The sequence below is a fragment of the Manis javanica genome, chromosome X (assembly GCF_040802235.1).
Source record: "Manis javanica isolate MJ-LG chromosome X, MJ_LKY, whole genome shotgun sequence".
Taxonomy (NCBI): domain Eukaryota; kingdom Metazoa; phylum Chordata; class Mammalia; order Pholidota; family Manidae; genus Manis; species Manis javanica.
This window is the reverse complement of record NC_133174.1, coordinates 17,728,362-17,750,717: the sequence shown is the minus strand read 5'-3', so window position 1 is coordinate 17,750,717 and position 22,356 is coordinate 17,728,362. Positions and strand designations below refer to the sequence as shown.

The window sequence follows — 22,356 nt, the reverse complement described above, 5'->3', positions numbered from 1 at the left end:
GACTCTTTAATTCTCTTCTGTTTTGTTTGTTTTTCATGCTTTGCCCTATCCTTGAGAAGTTGGAGACAACTACTACATTTGCAAAGGGTATGATTTGCTTTGTCTACAAAGGTTCCACCCAGCTTGCCGTCTACCCAGACATAGGGTGAATAGACAGAGAACCACAATTGGCTTCTGATTTAATGCAGGGAGCCCTCTCAGTGATAGTCACCGAGGAGTCCAGGAGCATTGGACTTGCCTTCTGAGAGCAAGAGTTCAGACTTAATTCTTTATAACTGATTTCTGGTGAATCTCTGGTACTCTGTTTGACTACTTCAGAAAAAAACTGATTATTTCTTTGGTTAATGAAGTACCGTGATAATGGGTCTTATAATTAAAGCAGAGGGCTGAGTTCATGCTCCCCACTAAAATGTAGAGTCTCCTGTCTGAATTACTTGAAGGCTATCTTTGTTCACATCTTTCAGCTTTAATACTTGGTTGGGGAGGGCTTGGGAGTGGGAGTAATGGAATCAGGGAGTGGAAAAGGACAGCAGTAAGTGAAAAAATAACTAGCAAGCCACCAAAACCCAATAGAATGACCAGCTCATTCTGGAAATACTGTCAAATAAATGAGTTTGCAATGTATTTTTACCATTAACCATGTTAAAATGGTAAAATAATAACTGAAAAAATAACATGGTAGGGGCAGCTTTTTGATTTTTCTCCACTTTTATTTATAAGATTTCAATCTTTTGAAAACATTGAATCCTAGAATCATAAGTAATTAATTCTTGGACTTACCAGGGCTAAACAATGATTAATTGACAAGGCCTTCAAAAGAAGCAAGCTCAAGTGTGAATGGAGAGCTACCAAATGATGGTGAATACCCTTCTCAAAAGACTTCCTTCATATTTTTTTTTGTTTCATTCATACTCTTAAAATGTTTGTTTTACTCCATGTCCAGAAGTACTATTTCACTACCTGCGAAATTGAACAGTTTTCCTTTGTTTGGGAAAACTTACTCCTGAATTTAAAAGATCAAACAGAAGAGGTAGCAGATTTGGAGGTCTACCAAACTCGAGGTGGTCTCCACTCCAGGCTGGACAGTGTTTGGGTTATTATTACTAACAGTGAGCCAGAAACTTCAGAGCCAAAGAGCCAAAGGTTGGGGATTTCCCACACCCCTTACTCCCTATCAGACCCAATAGCCCAATAACACCCAGCTATTGCACTACTTTCTGCCTAGTGTCTACTTTATTATGCTCACAGCTGCTGTGGGTCAGGAATTCAGACAGGACACAGGAGGGATGGTTTGTCTGCGACCTCAGCTGGGAAAACTCAAAGGCCGGGAGCTGGGTGACTAGACTGTGGGGGCTGGAAGCTTCTGAAGGTCCCCCATTCACAAGTCTGATCCTTGGGCCAATTATTTGCTGACCTGGATTGCCTTCCAGAGCTCGCACCTCTCCAGGGGCTTCCCATAGCCTGGTGGCCTTGGGCTGGTAGGATTCTAGAATGGGTTCAGTAAACAAGGAGGACACTGCCTATCCTTTTATGACCCAGCCTCAGAAGTCACATAGCTAGTCCCCTTATGTCGTACTCAACTGGTCCAAGCAGCCACAGACTGTCCAGACGCCAGGGGAAGAGGATGAGACACCCCCTCCTGATGGAGGGTTGGCAAGGGCTCATGGTAGAAAAAACATCCTTGTGGCATCTTTGGAAAATGTGACCTGCCTCAAGATGTTCAAGGAGAGGTGATGATTTATTCTCAAATTATATTTTAAAGCACTCTCCTATTTATTGCCTGATGTTGTTTCCTCTGTGGCCATTTTTTTTTTTTGGCCATTTATTTATCTTAGTTTTTCTCTTTCTCACTGTGTGCTTCCCTCAGATGTCTGGCAATCCTGGCTTGTTCAGTAATGCTTGAGAGTGAGGCAGCCTAAAGACTGAGTAACTGGGGACCCCAAATACCTGATTACAGAGGGCTTTGTGCTGGGGTCTTATCACCACACCAGCTTCCCTAATTCTCCCTAAATAGTCCATTCAGTATCTTTAGAGAAGAAACCCTGCCCCCTTCTTTTTGCCCTTTATTTTGCTTAAGGGCAACTGCCTGCCTCCTAATGTTCTGATGGTCGGGGTGAAGGGTCACCCTACTGTTTGTAGACTTCACTTCATTCTCTGGCCTTCAGCCAGCAGCCTGACCTATCACTCCAGTCCTCTATCCCCAGTGCTACAGTACTGAGATGGGAGCCTCTGAGGGGTGCTGCTGCACCGAGCTCAGCAGCCTCCTTTGCCACAGTGCCTTCCAAGTATGTTCTAGACACAAGCCGTCTAATACAGGAGCCATCAGCCTCTGGGGAACATTTGAATATTCAATTTTATTATGATATCAATGACAAATTCCCCAAGTGTGATAACTGTACCATAGTTATTAGGAGAATACTCTTATGTTTAGGATGTATCTACTTAAGTATCTAGGGGTAGTCATGATGTCTGAACTTACTCTCAAATGGAGCAGCCAAAAAAGCATGTGTGGAGAGAGGGAGACAGGAATAGGGGTGGATGGAGTGGGGAAAGTTAAAAGCCAATGTGGCAAAGTAACTGGTGAATTTGGGCGCTATACATGGGTGCCAACAGTACTAACCTTACAACTTTTTCTAAGGTCTGAATTTTTTCCAAATAAAAGGTTTGGGATCAAATGATTTCACTCATATGTGGAGTATAAGAACAAAGAAAAAAACTGAAGGAACAAAACAGCAGCAGACTCACAGAACCCAAGAATGAACTAACAGTTACCAAAGGGAAAGGGACTGGGGAGGATGGGTGGGAAGGGAGGGATAAGGGCAGGGAAAAGGGGGCATTACAATTAGCATGCATAATGTGTGTGGGGGCACGGGGAGGGCTGTACAATACAGAGAGGACAAGTAGTGAGTGACTCTATAGCATCTTACTACAATGATGGACAGTGACTGTAATGGGGTTTCTGGAGGGGACTTGATGATGGGGGGAGTCTAGTAACCATAATGTCACTCATGCAATTGTAGATTAGTGATACCAAAATAAAAAAATAAAAATAAAAAGGTTTGGGAGGGATACTGTAAACAGCCTAAATATCCAACAACAAGGGAATGGTAAAATATATTCAATATTGTATATTTACATGGGGAAATACAAAGTCATTCAAAGATGTTTTTGAAGGAAAAAGGTCTTTCTAAAACTAGAGCTGTTCTATAACTTTTCTTTTTAAACCTACTAGAGTCATTCTAGTCTAAAAAAAATACAAAAACCTCATACAGAACACTATAAGCAGATCTTTCTAACGGGGTCTGAAGCCCATGGTACTTCCATGTAATGATTTTTGTTGTTTGTAAAAATGGTACAGCATGATCGTGATGGGGTTCTTCATTAAGGTAGGTGAAGGTTATTGGATCCTTCCCTGAGGGACATCTGTGCCTGTGCTGAAGGAAAAAAAGCAACATCCACTAGCACCTTGATCCTCTCTTTAGAACACCTGTTTGTTTTCTCTTTTGAAGGTAGATATATAAACAGATCAGTGAGAAACCTGCCCCTCCATGTGCCAGATAAGGCCAAAGCAAGTTGCAAATGGATTTCCCTGTGGGCCCACAATTTGTGCCCTCTGCCTGGACAACCCCTCTGCCATTGCCCCCAGTCACTGAGTTCTATGTCCTGTGGTCCCGGAATTCCTCAAAAAAATGGAAGAATCCATGAGTGCAATACCTGGCACACTGCAGGCGTTTAATATTTCCTGATTAGAACTGAACATTAAAATGCCTAGTAAACTTACTAGCAAACAAAATTCAGGGTTCAAGATAACATTTGCTGGCAATGGTAAATTCCTCTTATAGACAGATCACTTCATTCTATAAAATACATGGAATACAAATCAGTTAGGGGTCTTCAAATCCTTAAAGTTAGGGAAAGAGGAGCCAAAACATAGGTAGGAAGGTGATGATAAAGTGGCAGAAACTGTCAATATGGTGTGTGGGGCCAGAGAGTGGACAGAAAAGGCAGGGCTGTGTTCAGAACTGATGTCACAAACAGAGCTATGACCGGCTAGAGCATGTGAGTAACCATCGTAGCCAGATCCATGTCAGCCTGATTCCAGAAGGGGCCAAACAGTGGACTGGTGAGTTACAGGGTGCTCTGTTGTCATGGAAGCAGGAATGGTTTAGTAAAGGTCGCACTGTACTCATCTTTGAGGTTGAGAGAATGTTACGGTAACCATTACAGTGAATGAAGGGGACCCAAAGCCAGTCACGCTCAACAATATGGATGTGCTGCAAGGGATATGCTTCTTGGAGAACAATCAATTCAGTTGGGACAGGCAGAGAACAAACTCTAAGATAATTAACATTCAAGGTTAAGAACTCCCTACACAGGTTATATTCTCAGCAGGAAGCTGATTTCATCCAGGAAATGCTGTGTCACTAACTTTCCATAATAAAAGCACAGTCAACATCTGCTGAGCACCTACCATGTGCCATACGTTGTGCTGCACGTTCTCAGTGTCACCAGGGCAACAAGACTGTGACTGGATACAAGTCTACTCAGACTGCTTCTCATATTCCCAGAGACGGCAGGCAGGCCACCACGTGGTGGCGGTCCTCAGAATAACGATTATTTCAGTGTAAATAAATGAAGTAGGTGATCAGTCTGATAGTCCAGAAATGACAAGACTAGATGAGCAACAGGTTATGCAATTTCCTGACTGTCTAACAGAACAAATTTAGACAAAACCTCAGCATTACTAACAGAGATTATTATTCGCTAGAAAGAATTGCCCTGGAGCAATGGTACATTATGTTAAAGGAAATGCTATACTATGTTGAACCAAAAAAAGCATAGGTTTAAAAGCTCAGTCTACCTGAATTTTAACTATGGCTTGGGCCCTAACTGCTCAGACAAGATACTTAAATCATCTAAGCTTTACCGTCTTCATCCAAGAAATGGCAACATCTATTTCACCTGGATGTTGTGAGAATTATAGCTCCATCTGTCCACCAGTGTGTCTGGCAGAGAGTGGTACACAAATGTAAGTCCCCTTCACCCCCTAGAAACCATAATTTCTGGTTCGCTTTGGAAGAGGTGGCCAAAATGTTATGTCAACAACGAGCTGATGGTTTGGGCTGTCTCTTCACTACTTTCCCACATATGAAACTGGGCAGCTAGAGAGAGGTTCTCTAGGCTGAAGCTCCCACTGACTGAATCTAAGAGGATAAGATCTTGATTTGTATCTCTACACTTTACAGTTACTTATCCTATACCAACACTGATTAAAAATGTAAATTTTGTGACAACTCTGGAGAGAATACTGCATGCCAGGAGTAAGCAGCCAAGGAAAGGAGCTAGAAGTTAAGAAAGACTACACACATCGGCATATGTTCTTCTATTTGTGTTCTCTATTCAGACAGCTTCCAAGGACTTCAGATAAAGGACAATTGTGTTAACACCTAACACAGTCCCAGAAACCACCCCTGTTACACAAACCTTCAAGGGAGAGGTAGGGACACCCAGAAACCATGCCACAAACTCATAGGAGTCATAAATTTTGGCTAGCATATATAAATTTATGTAATTGTGTCAGCTTCTCATTTAGCTATAAGATCCTTAAAGGCAGCAACTGTGCCATGACTATTTCCCAATGCTTCTAGTTTCCACTTCATTCCAAATCCAGGGCGTTCAACTAACGCTGATGGACTCCTAAAGTATTAAGTGTTAACCTTTAGCACCACACAGACTCTATCCCCCAAAGTGGTTCACAGATCTTATGCTCAGGGAAAAATTTTACTCAATCTGACACAGTAGCCTCAACTCAGGAAGCACATTACAATCACCTGGGTAACTCAAAAATACCAGAGCCTAGGCCTTACCTCTAGACATTGACTTTATTGGCTTCTTTGGGGGGTAGGCATCATTCATTTCAGGAGCTCCCCACATGATTCTCATGAGCAGCCAGAACTGAGAACCACTGACTAACATGTAATCACAGAGAATTCAATGAGGAAAAACAAATCAAAGAACTCTTCAGGCTCAGTGGCTATTAAGCACCCCAAACTTTTCTATTTATCCAATTAGTTTTAGTCCCTACTTTCAGGTTTCTTTTGTTTCAGCCTCTTAGGAAATTGACCTTGAATATCTTCATCGTCTAAAGAGACTTTTCAGCATTATCAACTATTTTTCTTCCCTCTTTTAGATGAGCTTAAATGAGGAGGACGAAAACTGCTGAACACATTCATGAAGGAAATAAGTAGCTGTACTTCAGGATGTGGGGACTCTTGAAAAGCAGTGACAGGGCACACATGTCCATCTTACCCTCTGGTGAGTTTTGGTCCCATACCATGCCTAGTTCTTACCTACTTCCTCAGCTAGGGAGGGGCAGGAAGGTGAGCAGGTGGTGGCACCCCTGGCTCTACCACCTACTGTATGTGTGGATAATTTTCTTAGCTGCCCTGAACTTCAGTTTCCAAGTTGTAAAATGGACATGACTGTTGTGAGAATTCAAGGATACTGTATTTTGTCCCAGGTGTTGGTAAGTAGTCAGTACGTGCTCGTTGAATCTATTCAAACTTTTCCAGTTTCCATGCAGTCCATTTTAATTCCTTCTTCAACAGCTTTACTGAAGCAAGCTCAGTTAAAGAAGCTGGAATATGCGTATGTAGGCCAGAGATGACATAGTGGAGAATGTGTAAAAAGCACTAACAAAGCAGCGGTTTCTAGAGAAAGGGAGGCTCCCTGTGAGCGAGCAGCTGAAGGTTTAACAGAAATAAAGTGCACACTTAAACACATTCCAGTATAGGAATGGTAATCTAGCAATTATCACTTTGCTTTCTACTTAATCTCTGAAGCAGAGGTGAAATTAGCCAAATTCACACAAAGTCTACGGTCAGGTATTAAGAATATGTGCTCCCAAGGTTACGGAAACAATGCACTGTTCTAGAACTGACCCAGGAAAGGTTCAGATAAAACTCTGAGCATGCTCTGGTCTACGAAAATATAATAACTTCTTGGGAAAAGTATGCATGTTACAAATTTCAAAGGGTCCTACTGTTCACTCACAAACAAAACATGGGGAAATATTTAACTTCATGCTCTGGGAAAATGTTAGGGATACTTAGAAATGTATTCCCAACAGTAAGACTATTACACACTGGCATCCGTGCCCTGGTAAGAAATAAAGCAACACTGGTCAGCTCAAATGGTCATGCAGAATCATAGGCCAAGTCTAAGAATGAAAATAAAAGCTTGACTGCTTGGGTGATGCTTAGGGATATAATGTCCCATCAAGTTAGAACCGCAAACATTCAATTAGAGGGAGTATCAACCTGGGAAAATGTCATAGTTCGCTGTGATTTTTGTGCCATTCATTATGGCAGAAAAGGATAGTCTCAGCAAAGATGAGACATTGACCAGGATCAGGGTTCTCCTTGAGGGAGCTGAAGGACACCATAGGTCATAATCAAACCCAGCTCTGCCACGAGAGGAAGTATGGAGGGAAACTGGCCCCCTGCCATAAAAATGGGCTAACGAAGATGCTTCCAGGCTAGTTTCAGTGACCACCAGGTAATGCATCCAGTCTCCTTAGCACATCTTCTGTAAGTTAATTACTTTATCAAGAAGAAAAAGGCCAAGGATGGCAAGAACTTCTAAAACCTGAGGTAATAAATAAGGAACTCCACCAAATTTCAACACAAAGGGCCAGACAAAAGTTAGCATTTGATAGCTAAAATCAGAAAAGTGGTCCTACTGAATGGAATCCACACATATAAACTGGTCTGTGAGCTTAGTATGTGATAAAACAGAAGAAACACCAGAGAAAGATCTGAGGTCTTAATAATTGTTGCTGTGCAAGTGGATAACAGAGAGAGCAAAAGTGAGTTAGCTACAAAAGTTTTGTCAGAAATGGCAATAAATTCCAGAGGGATTTAGTAACAATTTACAATATGCTATAGGTAATAAATCTGACCATGATAAAAGCACTGGAAATGACCGAATATATAAAAGCTCAGACTGTGCAAAGAAAGTAAAAAGGGAACCAACATTCAGTGTTAACGTATGTAAATATATAGGTGAAAGCTGGAAAGTACCACTAAAAAATGGATGGGAGAATTACAGGTGATATTCTTTCCAAATGCCTTTAATTGTATACTCTTTGGTAATTACCTTAGCAAAGGAGGGACACAATGGGAAACAACATTTACAGAGCAAAATAGCTGCCTAAGCCAAATAGACACAAGGAATCCATGCAAATGATTATGACTCAAGATTCCAGTTACTAAATGGTCAAGGGCACTTTACACATAACAAAGTGCAGAGAGTAATCTCACATGGGGAAAAAATAAAACTTTTAGCTTCTATGTTACTTATTACACAATTAAAATCGACTCAAGATTCCAGTTACTAAATGGTCAAGGGCACTTTACACATAACAAAGTGAAGAGAGTAATCTCACATGGGGAAAAAATAAAACTTTTAGCTTCTATGTTACTTATTACACAATTAAAATCATAAAACCACATTTGAGCAAGGCTGTGGAGAATCTGGTACTCTTAAACTTTGGTGACAGCCCTGTAGATTAGTTATGAAATCCCTCAAAGCCTTTCACAAGGCAGTTCAACTCAGGGGCATGTACCCTATAGGTAAACCCCCTGATTCCCTGGATCTTAGCTACCCCAAAAGTCACACTCTAGATAGCCAAGGTTTATGGTTACTAGCATTCAGGAGAAACAGCTTTATCACTGAAATGCACACTTCTTTTAGCAGGGAGCTGAATTATTTTAGACTAGAGGTCTCAAACTTTATCTGCAAAGGGCTAATGGCAAACATGTTTGGCTTTGTGGGCCAGTCTCTGTGGCAACTACTCAACTCTGCTGCTGTAGGACAGAAGCCAGAGACAATTGTCATCAGTGGGCTTAGCTGTATTCCAATAAAACTTTATTTACAAAAACAAGTGTTGTTAAAACCCAGAGAATACACAACACAAAGAATGAACCCTAAACTATGGACTTTGGGTGGTAACGATGGGTCAGGGTTGGCTCATTGGTTTTAACAAATGTGCCACACTAGCGTGGGATGTTGACAGTGGGGGAGGCTGTATTTGGGGAGGATGGTATATGGGGGAGGTACCTGTACTTTCTGCCCAATTTTGCTGGGAACCTGAAGTTACTCAAAAATGAAGTCTACTAATTTGAAAAACAAAACAAAACAGGTGGTTGGCCCTTGGACTAGAGTTTGACAATCTATTTTAGACTACAGTATTCCTAAAACGAAAGGATTTGCCCAACACTAAAATCTGATTATGACAGAAATCAAATAATCGAATTTCCATACGACATAAAGGAAAAGTGATTCCTTTAAGATTTTTCTGATTCCATTCAGTAACAAATCCAACAGTCTGATCAGCTGCCCCAAGCTTAATGTAAGGAAACCACCCAACCATCAACAGATCAGTAAGTGGGGCCTTGTGTCCCCTTTAAAAGTATACAAAACTGTAAAGACAATGAAGCTGGAGCTAACACGCATAGTGCTCAGAGCCTGATAAACCAGGTCACGTAGAAATCCAGCCCTATCAGATTATTAAGGCCCAAAAGGCCAATTCTTTCTTTAAATTTCAATATTGATCAAGATGCATTAAGCCAAGTTAGATATCTTTATCCTATATGAAATTGTCCTCTTTCCCTTGGATTCTGAATAGTTGACTTCTGTCTCCAAGCAGGTTCGTCTGTCGAATCCTTGGCAACTCCTAACAGGACAACCTTCCTGCTTACAGAAAAGGTGTGTCCTGTGCATATAAGTAAAGCTACAAAAAAACACTCTCGGACATAGAATGCAATTGTTTTTCTTAACCCAATTTTAAAAAAAAACCTTTTCATCTTCTTCAGAAACAAAATCACCATTTTCCCCAGTGATAATCAGGCTTCAAGGAGCAATATGACTTGGAAAAACTGAGACTTTCTGATGAGCAGTCATTTGGAACCAAAGTCAACCTCTCAGGGGGTTATCAGAATCTGAAATACTTTCTAAAGGAAAACAGATGGAGGCTGGGCCTTTCACCCTCCAGAACAGTGAAAACAGGGAAGCTGGCTGCTGCCTTCTAACAGCTTAAGGCTCCTAGGTTCACAGAACCGGTATGATTAGGATAGAAATCTTTTCTGTGAAAAGGCCCCAGAGTTGTCAGACAATCTGCTTTATGGTGGTTTTATTTGGGAGATGCTATATTTAAATGTGGGGATATTATGGAAGTTTAAACTTACATAGCAACTGACTGATTTAAAGTGACATAATGTTTAGTAACCCTTACATGGAGTTAGTAATCACCATTTGTGGCGGGTCCACTCGGCAGCGCAGACAGCAAACTGCTGAGGAAGCTGTGAGAGATTACGGTGTAAGAGAGACCAGTGTTGCCCTCTGGAAAGAGGCAGTTTAGAAGAAAGTAAAAGGGGGCAGGAGCAAGTACCTTCAATACAAGTGCAGCTATGCAGGAGACAGTGCAAAGGAACTGGGAAATAAAACAAATGAGAAGAGAGTATGCATAGAGGGGATAAAAGTGATGAAGGAAGGAACCAGTGCACAGGGTGAGACTGAGAGATGGAAAACAGGTCCAAATGGAAGTGTGACTCATTTCCTGTGAATTCATTCAAGAACCAGAAGGTTTTATCTTCATTTGTCATAACAGTCCAAGTTCTCCTTTCCTTATTAATTCATAACAACTACTCAATGGAACTACTCAACATTTGCCAATATAACAAAGCATTAATTGCCATTCAAATACAATAAATACGTCCTCAAATCCTGAGAGTAACAGGTTTACAGGTAAAAATATACATATAAAAGTTATATTGAGAAATAAAATCAGTGTTTATTCTCAATATTAAAATGTGATGTTTCTATTACTCCTAATAAGGAATTGGTACACACTATCTGCAGCCTCACTTTCCAATAGAAATATAATGTGAGCCACAATTTAAAATTTCCTAGCAGCCACATTAACACAAAAAGAAAGAGGTGAAATTGTTGATATGTTATTTAACCCAACATATCCAAAATATTATAATTTCAACATGGAATGAATATAAAAATATATTGAGCTATTTTTTATAGTAGGTCTTTGAAATCTAGTATTTTATACTTACAGCACATCTTGATTCAAAAGCTAAATTTTTATCAGAAATAACTGACCTATAATTAGATTTCATCAAATTTACAGTTAAAATAGATTCACATATCCAAACTGTTCTAAACATACTCAGTTTTCCAATTAGCTAAATCAAGTATCAGTTTTAAATTTAAATTTAAATTAAGTCAATTTAATTTCTGAGTCACACTAACCACATTTCCAGTGACCAATGGGCCCAAATGGCTACTAGTGACCATGGACAAAGAAGGTCTAAGGAAATAAATAATTATAAAAATACTGGAAATAGAACCAAAAATTCAAACCTAATTATTTAAAGAAATATAATAAAACAGAGCAAATAAGATATATGGTACAAAAATTAAGGTATTAAGCAAAAGAAAATGATTGATCTTTATCATTACAGATGACAAATCTACTATATCAATAAATATATAAACTAGCGAAACTTAACCACATAAAAGAAAAAGTTTGATTCATAAAGCAAAACCCAAGTTTATACATTTCAAGACAATATTTCAATAAAAGTAACTCAGAAAGACTGAAAATAAAAAAATTAATAAAATGGCAATGCTCTACCAGAAAATGTAAACAAGAGGAAAACAGAGATCTAGATCTCAATGTCAAATAAGGTTGAGTGCAGGCCAAAAAGCATTAAACTAGTAAAAGGGCAGTACTGTGTATCACCAAAGGGCACATCTCACAATGAGGACATGAGTTAAGAATATGTAAGCGACAATCATGACACTAAAGGCATAAAGCAAAAACTATAGGCGAGATATGGAGAAACAGATTCATATTATTTGGAGACTTGAACTTCTCTCAGGCCATGACTGACCAAGTACATTTTAAAAAGTAAAGGTATAGAAAATTTATATAACAGAATTAATATGGCAGATCTGATATACCAAACTCTGTAACCTAAGAGAACATAACCTTCTTTTTTCTGCCCAAGGAACATTTACAGGAAATGACTATATATTGAGCTACAAAGTAAACATCAATAAATTAAAGAAATAATAATTGAGATCACATTCTGTGATGGCAATGCACAAAACTAAACAAAGAAAATTAAACTACAGGACACACCTACATTGAAAATTTAAAAACTCAAAACAACTCTTAGTTCATAGAATAAAAATCTGAAGATGCAGAAGAGCTGGGATGAAAAAGTATCAAATACTACACACACCAGCTGCTGAAGCAGTGCTCAGAGGAGTGACTTAACTAGTTAAGGGCCTTCCCTATTGAAATAGACAACAAAACAGCAAAGAAATGTATAAATCAAAGAGAAAAACAAACAACAAAATAAACCAGGGGAAACTGAAAGTCAAAGTAGGCATCAATGAACTATAAAACTCAAAAATTAATAAATGAATCTAATCATATAAACTATCATCTAATATAATCAAGAAAAGTGGGGAGGAGAAAAACATAAAAGAAATAAAGGGGGGATAGCTATGGACAGAATTAAGACTGATAAGAGAGTCTCAGCTATGCAAACTGACTTAAAACCTCAATGACTAGGATAATTTTCTAAAGAAGTATATCAAAATGGTCTCAAGAAGAAACAGAAAATCTATACAGATCAATACCAAAGAGAGAAAGTTGTTAAAATACAATAGTCCCCCCAAATACTCTAAATTTAAAAGGTTTCATAGAAGGGCATTCCACCAAATCTTTAGAGCAGATAATCTGAAAGATAAATTGGTCTTAACATTAAAAAAATTCTTTTTCCTGAAACAAGTATGACACTGATAAGAAAATTTAATAGACCGCATATACACATAAACATCTATAGACAACCAGCACATGGATATCAATACAATGATCCCAGGAATTTATCATACTATTCTCTCTACTTCAATAGATGCTTAAAATTTTCAATGATTAAAAACTAAAATTAAAAAATGTTTACTCGAGGAGAAAAAAATTCTATCTAAATACTATTTTTCACTTACCAAAAGTTTGACAGCCATGTAGTAAAAGTGCAGGAAAAGAGGTACTCCCAGAAACTTCTAGTGATGGTATAAACAGATGACTTCCATGGAAAGCAAGCTGACAGTGTTTATGAAAATTTCAAATGCATATACCCTTTGAGGTAGTAATGTCAAGTTTTTAGGAATTTGTCCAATACATACAGTCATGAAATCTTGTGCACAATAATTCACTATAGCCCTGGTTGTCACAGTTAAAGATTAGAAATGACCTATAAGCCATCAGCAGAGAACTGGCTGATAAATTATAGTACACTCATACAAATTCTCAGAAGCCCTAAAAAAGAAAATGCAAGTTCTGCAGATACAGATATGGAAAGTTTTCTAAGGCATTAAGTTTAAAAAGCAAGGTACAGACAAAAGTAAATCAAAGCTACAGGGACAAGACAGGGAGGTTAGTGGACAAAAGTAGGAAGCAGGCTCTTCTATGTCCTTCTGCACCTTTTGACTTTGGAACCATGTAACTGGAATCTCAGGCCAAAACCAAAATCACATTTTTTAAAAACTCACCCCTCTAGAATGTACTATTGCCATTAGCAACTCAAAATCCATTGCCAAGACTTGCTGTTCTTGCTACGCTTGCTAACTCTGTGGAAGGCTATATTTCAAGTAAAGACTGAATTCAAGAAACTTTTGTTATTTTACAGGGCACACAGATGAAAGGGAGAGAGTACTCTAGAACCAGAAGGTCATCTAATTAGTGGTTCTCAACCCTGGTTTGCTTAAGAACAACCTGGGGAGCTCCTAAAATGCCAATGCCCTACACCCCATCCCCAGACCATTTACATTAGAAGTTTTGGGGATGGTGCCCAGGCATGGAAACCAGAGGTGATTCTGCTTCCCCAGGGCACATGGCACTGTCTGGAGACATACCTGGTTGTCAGCAGTGGGAACAGAGGTGCTACTGGCATCTAGTGGGTTGAGGCCAGGAATGCAGCTTCAGTAAACCTCCCATGAGGCACAGAACAGTCCCCCAACAACAATGACCTGTCCCCAAATGCCAAGAGGGCTGAGAATGTGAGACCCTCCTTTAAATAAAACCCTGGCTTCCAGAGTAACTACCAGTTTTCAGTCTTCACTCTTCAACAAGGAAGGTCATCTCCTTATTGACCAGTGTGGATACATTAGTACAAACAATAAAGCTGTCTTGGTGGCCATGGAAACCACAATTTATTTGTTGACATGATTATATCAGATACTGTAAACGTGGAATTCCATGTCTATCTTTGCTCTGGTCCCGTCTATAAAGTAGCCTGGGAGAAAGTCATAAAGTTCACAAAGTGGCGGCCTGTGGGTCAACACAGTCCACAAATACATTTTGCTTGAGCCCCAGGTCTTTTACAATATACTGAGTTGGTGCCAATCAGCTGCCCCTCACGGAAGGCAGCTATGCTCACCACTATATACAAGCTGCCCCTTGCAGAGCCAGCATATTACCTGGGAGTTTGCCACTGTCCCACCCAGCTGGTTCACGTATTTGCCGGTCCCCACATCTGTTCCTTTAAGCATTGGCGGCAGCCCTCCCCTGCAGTTCTCTCCAATCAAACAGGGGAATTAAGCCTCTTTACTCTTCTTCCTCCTCACCTCAAAATATCCCCACACCCATTCTAAATTCTCATACTCTCACACCACTTACCAAAATAGAACTTTCGTCATGGGCAAGAACTAAGAGAAACGTCGAAGTCGAGATGGTCCTTGCAACAACTCTTATAGGCTGCTTGCAACCTGTCTCTGGGTATTACAAACAGGCTTGTAGTTTCTAGAAAATTCCACACAATTACATATAGCTCTTCTATGAGCTTCCTTATATGAAAAAGACTTTAAATATTAGGTTTCTTACATTATCCTAGATTAGCGTATCCCTCCACACCCTCCCCAAATAGGTCAGAAACCTTTTATGGGAAATATCTATCAACAGATTTGGTAACTTTCTTTTAAAAAGCTCATCCCTTTTCCTTTGAAATTATAATCACACAGTTTTGGAGCTGTGCTTTAGAGATTACCTGATACAATCCATGTGTTTTATTAATGAGGAAAATGAACCCCACTGAGGTTCACATAGTTATACCAACTTTTTAAGTATGAGTTGGTGGCAGAGCAAGAATTAGAACATTTGCTTCCATGGTCCCATGGGTTTACAGTAACACTCTCCCCCACTGTAGTTTTCCTAGTCAAATCATGTCCTTACCAAGACACCTATTAATGTGGGTAGAGATACTAGCTCCTATGCAAATGAACCCACTGAAATTCTGTCAAGTTTTTAGAGTTATCACTTTAACTTTGAGGGTGGAAGGGAGGAATTGGGAGCTTCTGGATTCCTTCTGTCCCTTTTATTGTAAATTAACCTGGCTCAGTTTGCCCCAATGAAAGACTGATATCTTCAGAATTTTTTCTAAACCACAGAGATGGAGAACATGCTATTTATATGGCTTCAGAGACACTTTGTTAACTCTGAAGCCAGGAGCGGCCTCAAACCTCTAAAAGGCTCACAGGTGGCCAGAGATTAAACTACTGAAAAGCTTTTGAGAGTGAAGTTTTAAGATGTGAAAATCAACATCTCTTTGAACTTTGACTTCCCTCATCATTCTCTGGCAAATTGGTTTCTTGAAATTTAATTCAGTCTCAACTTTAACCTATTCCTTTCTTCTCATCCCAACTTTTTAAGTATGGACAAAAACATATTTTGCATATTGAGTTTTCCTGGAATGTTCCACCTACTCTGCAGTTTAGTTTGTATGCCCACCTGATACCATCCCTTGACATTTATGGAAAATTCATTAAATAAACACGCGACCATTATTTTCCCTCGAGAGCTTAAAACATCTTTGCTGTTCCATTTTGCCCTCCTTCCCGGATGCCCAGGTCTGTTCTGATACCTGGACGCACTTTTTTTTTTTTACTTTCAGGTGTTTCACAACCAGCTCCCTCGCACCAGCAATTGCGAGTGTTCACTCTGCAGTTGAAACGGCACCTTTCTGGAGAAACACAATCCGGTTAACAGAAGGTGGAGGAATCTATACCCATCTCAGCTAGGCCTCAGGCAGCACGGGGGCCGGGCCTTCTGTGCTCCCACTTCAACCCCTGGAAGCTGCACACCAGCTCACCCGACAGGGGCCAAGGTGGGTCAGACACAATGGAGAGGCGTGATAGAAGGTTCTGGCAGCGAAGCCGCGGTTGTATCAGACCCTGCTCTGACGCTTGGAGCCCACACGCCTGCTCTCCCCCAGCATCTAAGGCGTTTGAAGTCCAGGCCTCTAACTGGTTTAACATAACACGAGGAGGGCGACAGTTCGAGTTCTGCGCTGCCACACTGGAGCGCCTCAAAACAGAAAAGGAACAAAATACCATTGCATAATTTCTTCCACCGCGAAGTGTTTCTAAACAGCTGTCATCCAACCAAAACAAGAATGTAAGATTAAAAACGTTAAAAAACCACCCACATTGTACCCCGAAGTTTTAACGGCGGGGAGGTCTGCGTCAAGTAGATTTGAAGCTAACGAGGCAGGTTTGGCGAGACCCGCGGGGATGAGATCTGGGAAGTGCTTTCTATCTCCGGGTATGCCCCCGGCCGGTGTGCGGGTGCCAGGCCCTGCCCCTTCGTGCCCCCAAAGCCGAGTCCCTGGGAGAACCCCCAAGCATCCCGGAGCCCCGCCCGCGGTTCCCACGGACTTTGCCCCGAGGCTGCGGAGACCCGCGGCTGCAGCGGTGGGCCCAGAAGGCAGCGGCTCCGCGTCCCGGACCCGCAGGGACCGTGACGACCGTGGGGACCCGCAGCCCCGTACTCACCGAAGTCCAGGAACTGCTTGATGGAGAGCGGCGAAGGCGAGAAACGCGAGTAGCGCTCGATCTGCTTGGGCACCGTCTGCTTCAGCAACCAGCAGAACAGCCGCATTCTCGCCGGGGCTGTGCACAGGCCAGTCGAGACGCCCAGGCGGCCTCAGGGGCCGGTGCAGCCGAGCCGAGCCGGCACGTTCGCCAAGAGCGCACCCGGGCCTCCGCCTCGGCCTCAGCGCCGCGGGTGCAGCCGCCACCGGCCGCCCGCGGCTGCCCCCCGGCTTCCCCAGGCCCCGCCCACGGGGGTGGAGCCGGCAGCTGCACGTACGCGGCGCACGCGGGGCGCCGGGGTGAGGGGGGCGGTGTCGAGGGCCGCGGGGCTGGCGCCGGTCTCTGACTCGCAACCGCCGTCGCCGCCCTTGCTTTCTGTTGCCCGAGTTTGGTTGTTTGTCCGTCGCTCCCTGGCTCCTGGGACCTAGCCGGGCCGGGCAAGTACAGCTGCCCGGATTACACACCCGACTTGGTCCCCCAAGATAGCGCCCGGGGACCGTGAGGAGGCCAGGAGCCCACTCCCGGAATTCTATTCTACGCGTCACTCAAGGCCACTCTCAACCGGAGGCACCTCTTCCGGGAGGTCTTCCCTAGGGGAGCGGACTGCTGCATTTCACGGTTTTCGTTGGGTCTTGACACTTCGATTTTCATGTTCTATTGCCACTTAACTGTAGTGGCTGTTGCCTGTTCTCCACCGCTACCACCACCTTTGGGCAAAATTAAATATGATCTCACTGGCTCTCTTTCATGCCCCCCCTTCCGCCCTGCCACCATATAACGTCACTGACTCTGTTTCCGGGCTCCCCTGCCTCCTCCCTCCCCGCCTCCTCCCTCCCCGCCTCCTTCCCCCATCTCCCACTCCCGCCTCCCCATCCTCCCACCCAGCTCTTTAAACACTTTTGGACAGGATTGTTAAGTCACTGACTCTGTTTCATGTCGCCACCATCAACACCATTGGACAGAATCAAGTGTAAGATCACTGACATTTCCTTTCGTGCCTTCCGCGCCGCATGCACACTCTCCCTAACACTATTGGGCAGAATTAATTGTAAGGTCACTGTTTCATTTCCCCACCACCACTACCATTGGGAAGGCTCAATTTAAGGTCATTGGCACTGTCTTTCACCCCTCCTCACCACCACCACCACCCTAGGACAGCTCCCTGACTCAGTTTTATGCTTCACCACCGCCAACGCCACTTTTGGACAGGAGCCTATGTATTAGATATTCTTTGCATAAGTGTGAACTTGAACTCAGGGCTCAGTATATGAAATCATTATTTCCTAATGTGAATTTATGAAGTAATATTTTAACCGTTTCCACCAAACCTTGCTTTATTTTTGCTATACATGAACATCAACTAAAAGAAAGGTAGAGAATGCTCTCTAAGGAAAGGAAAAAACATAACTGGAAGCCATGCCTTTGGTCTGATTGGACTAGTTTTCTCACTGAATAAGATTGTTGGTATGTAGTTCTTTAGCTTTTATGCCTCATTGGGTATTAATGCACCCAAATCTTTGCTTAATAATTGCATCTTTAATCTTAAAAAAAAGTAATACGTACACTCAAAGACACACATTTTCAAGTACATCTTGGTCACCTTGATGGCGGTAAGGAATGTAGACTACCATGCCTTTCTGTTCAAACCAAAGCCTGTTAGAGAGATATACTAACAACCTCTTTAAAGGGGAACTTTGCCCGCAGAGCTAAGCAATTCTGTTGGAGTGCACAGGCAGACAAAAAGACGACCTGTGGCCTGTGGTTCTTCCAGGGCATTCTCAAGCGCTCCCAGGAAGCAGAGTGTACTTGATGGCAGTTGTGGTCAGCGAGCACGACAAAGTTGCATATCAGTGCAGAGGGCAGTTTTCTCAATTTAAGCAGCAAACCATTGCTGCTGACCTTCCTGAGCTTCCAAATCACTTGTTTCACTCCTCTGTTTTCCACTATACAAAATGCCACTTTAAGTCTACGTATTCTGTTGATTTGATTTCTTGAACTATCAAGTACCTAGTTTTATTAATGCTTCTCCAAAAAGTGGCAGAGTCCCAGAAGTTGGGAACAGTAGGAAAGAGCCTGGTAAAATAGAAATTATGCTGCTCCAGGGCTCAAATGGCCAGTCCTAAGATTGGCCCTATCCTTAGCTAGCTGTGACCTTACACAAGTCACTTAGCATTTCTGTATCCCAGTTATTCCTTATGTCAGATGGAGATACCTGATTTCTTTCCCTGGCATTTGTGACAATCAACTAATAAATCTTATCTAATATAAACACATGATACTGTACCTCTTTTATGCAGTAATGTGTGTGTGTGTGTGTGTGTGTGTGTGTGTGTATATATATATATATATATATATAGCTAATAATTTTATTATTATAAAATTAACTGGCAAAATCCAGAAGTTAAACCAGTAGACTGATTTCAGTACTGGTTGTAGTTATAAGAAAAGGATCTTGATCTGACTAGCTTTTTTCAGTTCCTTGTACACATAAAGATCTCTTGCCCAGGCCCTGCTCCCAGTGGCTCTCAAGGAGAAATTCCCCGGCCAGCAGCAGGAGCTTCACCTGGGAACTTGTTAGAAATGCAGACTCTTGGACCCTTCAGAAGACTTACTGGATCAGAAACCCTGGGGTTTTAAATCTGTGTCTTAACAAGCTGTGGGGTTTTGGAAGATGCGGCCACAAATTATTTGATACCCCTCCCCTCAAGAGATGGAACTTAATTCTCCTCGAGTGTGGGCTAGATTAGTAATTGCTTCTAATAGAGGATGGACAGAAGTGCTGACATCTCACTTCAAAGATTAGGTTACAAAACAACCTGAGTCCTACAAATACCTGAGCAATATTTCTCAAAACTATCAAGGTCATTAAAAACTAGGAAAATCTGAGAAACTGTCAGTTAAAAGAAGCCTAAGAAAACATTACAATTAAATATAAGGTGCTATCCTGGATGATATTCTGCAACAGATAAAAGGACATTAGGTAAAAACTAAGGAATTCTAAATAAAGGATGGACTTTGGACCAAATTTGTTTAATAATATTGTATTAACATTAGTTCACAGATTGTAACTATAATATGTAACTGAATGCAAGATATTAATAGTAGGAGAAACTGGGTATGGAGCTGCTGATCTGAAGCTCCTTGGGAGCTTGGGGTGTAATCTGAAACCAGCCCCCATATGTGGAGGGCAGGGAGAGACCCAAGAGAGGCAGACCACTCTAGGCTGGCAGGTGGCAGGTTTAATAAGCAGGGGAACTTACATAAAAGGCTTGTCTTGGGGTGGCCACAAGATGCTTAGATCTCTGCACCCACCTGGCAAATCTTATATAGAGAGGTCTTAACTGGGCTCAGTCTCGTATACCATCCAGATGGTCTCAACACATCACTATTTCAAGGTTAGTTCTTGAGGCAGCCTCTGGCCGCTTGGAAGGCAAACAGAGCCCACATTCCAAGGATAGGGGAGATTAGGAGCCTCTGATTGCTGGGGTCCAGCTCACAGTTCAAATGGCATGTCTTCTTGAGGTCCTTCCCCAGCAAGGACATATGGGAACTTTGTGTACTATTTCTTCTTTTGGCTGTAAATCTGAAACTGTTCTAAAAACTAAAATCAATTACACAATACAGTATTGCTAACTATAGTCATTGCCAGAACTTATTTATCTTATAGCTGGGAGTTTTGAATGCTAAGAGAGCAGATCTTAAAAGTCCTCAGTGCAAGGAAAAAAAGAGTTGTAACTATGTGAGTTGATGGATATTAACTAAATTTATTATGGCAATCATTTCACAATGAGTACATATACCAAACCACTATCTTGTAAACTTTAAACTTATACACTGCTATATGTCAATTGTAGCAATAAAACTGGAAAAAGGCAGTATCTTTGGGTTATAAAATATAAAAGAAAATATGTTTAAAGAAAATATGTGAGATCTTAATAAAAATATTTTATTATAACCATAGAATAGCTATTGAACATTTAAATGACATGTATTACTAAAAAATAATAATAAAGTGAACATTTTTTAAAAAGACCATGGCTTCCATCTTGGAATTTTCTCTCTCTGTTCCTCTCCTCTCTGTCTCTGTGTCCTCTCTCCGGAGCCACCAGCCATGCTGTGAGACAGCCCTGTAGAGAAGCCCACAAGAGTGAGCCGATCCTTTTGGAAGCAGATCCTTCCCCTGTCTGGTACCTTGACTGCAACCTTATGAGAGAGAGACCCTGAGCCATAATCACACAGCTAAGCGGTTTCTGGACTCCTGACCCACAGAAACTCTCACAGTTTGTTGTAATAAATGTTTGTTGTTTCTAGCCACTATGTTTTTTAATCTCCAAGCCCTCCAGGTGACTCTGAAGCCCGCTAAAGCGTGAGAACCACTGTCCTACCCTCTGCGTGCTAACCCAGCTTCTCACGCCTCAGAATTCAGTGTGATCAGTGCTCGGACATTAAGGGAGGCCTTCCATGACCATAAAGACAGTTTGTTCCCATGCTGTCTGGTTTCCTGATTCTCTGTACTTCCCACTGTAAAACAAAATACTGCATTGTTTGATTAACGCCTATCCTTCACACTAAATATAAGCCCTGTGATGGCTGGGCCCAAGTCTGGCTTATTCACTGTCTCACTCCCAGTGCCCAGCATAAATACCAGTGCTATTTAGGTCCACAACAAATATTAAGTCAAGTGAAAGCCAACAACAGTTAAAACAAAACTATCCCTAATCACATTCCTTCCTATCAGCTGTCAATGGGGAATGAAGGCAAGGGTAGTATTTTGAGTAAGTCAAGCAATAATGGATGTTTTATTAAATTTGATAAAGCCAAAGCCAAGATCCAAAGTGGAGTGGAACAGATGAAGGGAAAATATAACCCATGATTATCTCATCGTCGATCACTAGTTGGTTGATCTTGTTGTAAAACTCTCCGCTGGCATCTATCTTGGCTATGAAATCCTGATTTCCTCCCCATCTTTCCCTTGTCCTCTTCATTCTCAACTGACATTTTTGAACACCTACTGTGTGCTCTGTGGAAGTACCTATGTTGTCTCGTCATGTGTGATGCATGAATATTAGCTTCATTTTACGGGTAACTGAGCTAAGGCACAGAAAAGTTAAAATAATTCAAGATCACACAGCTTGCAAATGACAGTCTAGATTTGAATCCAGGTCTCCTGACTCCCAATTCTCTGTTCTTTCAAATCTCAGCCTGCATTTATTAACAGGCTAGTTTTTAAAAGCATTTTTGGGTTCACAGTAAAATTGAGTGGGAAGTACAGGGAATTCCCACATACCTCCAATCCCTATGAACACAGTCTCCCGCGGCCATCAACATCCTGCACCAGACAGACACATTTGTGACAGTCAGTGAACCTACACTAACACATCATCACCAAAGTCCCTAGTTTACATT

At 41.6% G+C, this 22,356-nt stretch overlaps 1 protein-coding gene and 1 long non-coding RNA gene across 6 annotated transcripts in view; both read right to left on the bottom strand.

Annotated features, from left to right (window-relative positions):
- Positions 1-17,213, bottom strand: part of PDK3 (pyruvate dehydrogenase kinase 3) — a 60,767-nt gene extending 43,554 nt beyond the window's left edge. For 2 of the 4 annotated variants that reach the window (XM_017649780.3, XM_017649781.3), the window contains exon 1: positions 16,912-17,212. In XM_017649780.3, coding sequence (XP_017505269.3) covers positions 16,912-17,017 — 106 coding nt within the window. In that variant the 5' untranslated portion in view covers positions 17,018-17,212. Of the gene's footprint in view, positions 1-4,471; positions 4,600-16,911 lie in introns of those variants that run through there. The other 2 variants (XM_037026320.2, XM_017649782.3) reach the window with 2 other exon arrangements.
- On the bottom strand, positions 4,640-16,905 carry LOC140847483 (uncharacterized). 2 transcript variants are annotated; one of them, XR_012127538.1, is made up of 3 exons: positions 16,230-16,905; positions 16,012-16,100; positions 4,640-4,650 (listed from the first exon to the last, which is right to left on the bottom strand). It is a non-coding gene; the product is annotated as an uncharacterized lncRNA (long non-coding RNA). The 2 variants fall into 2 exon arrangements; XR_012127537.1 differs by lacking the exon at positions 4,640-4,650 and adding an exon at positions 14,871-14,884.
- Positions 17,214-22,356: the final 5,143 nt, after the last annotated feature.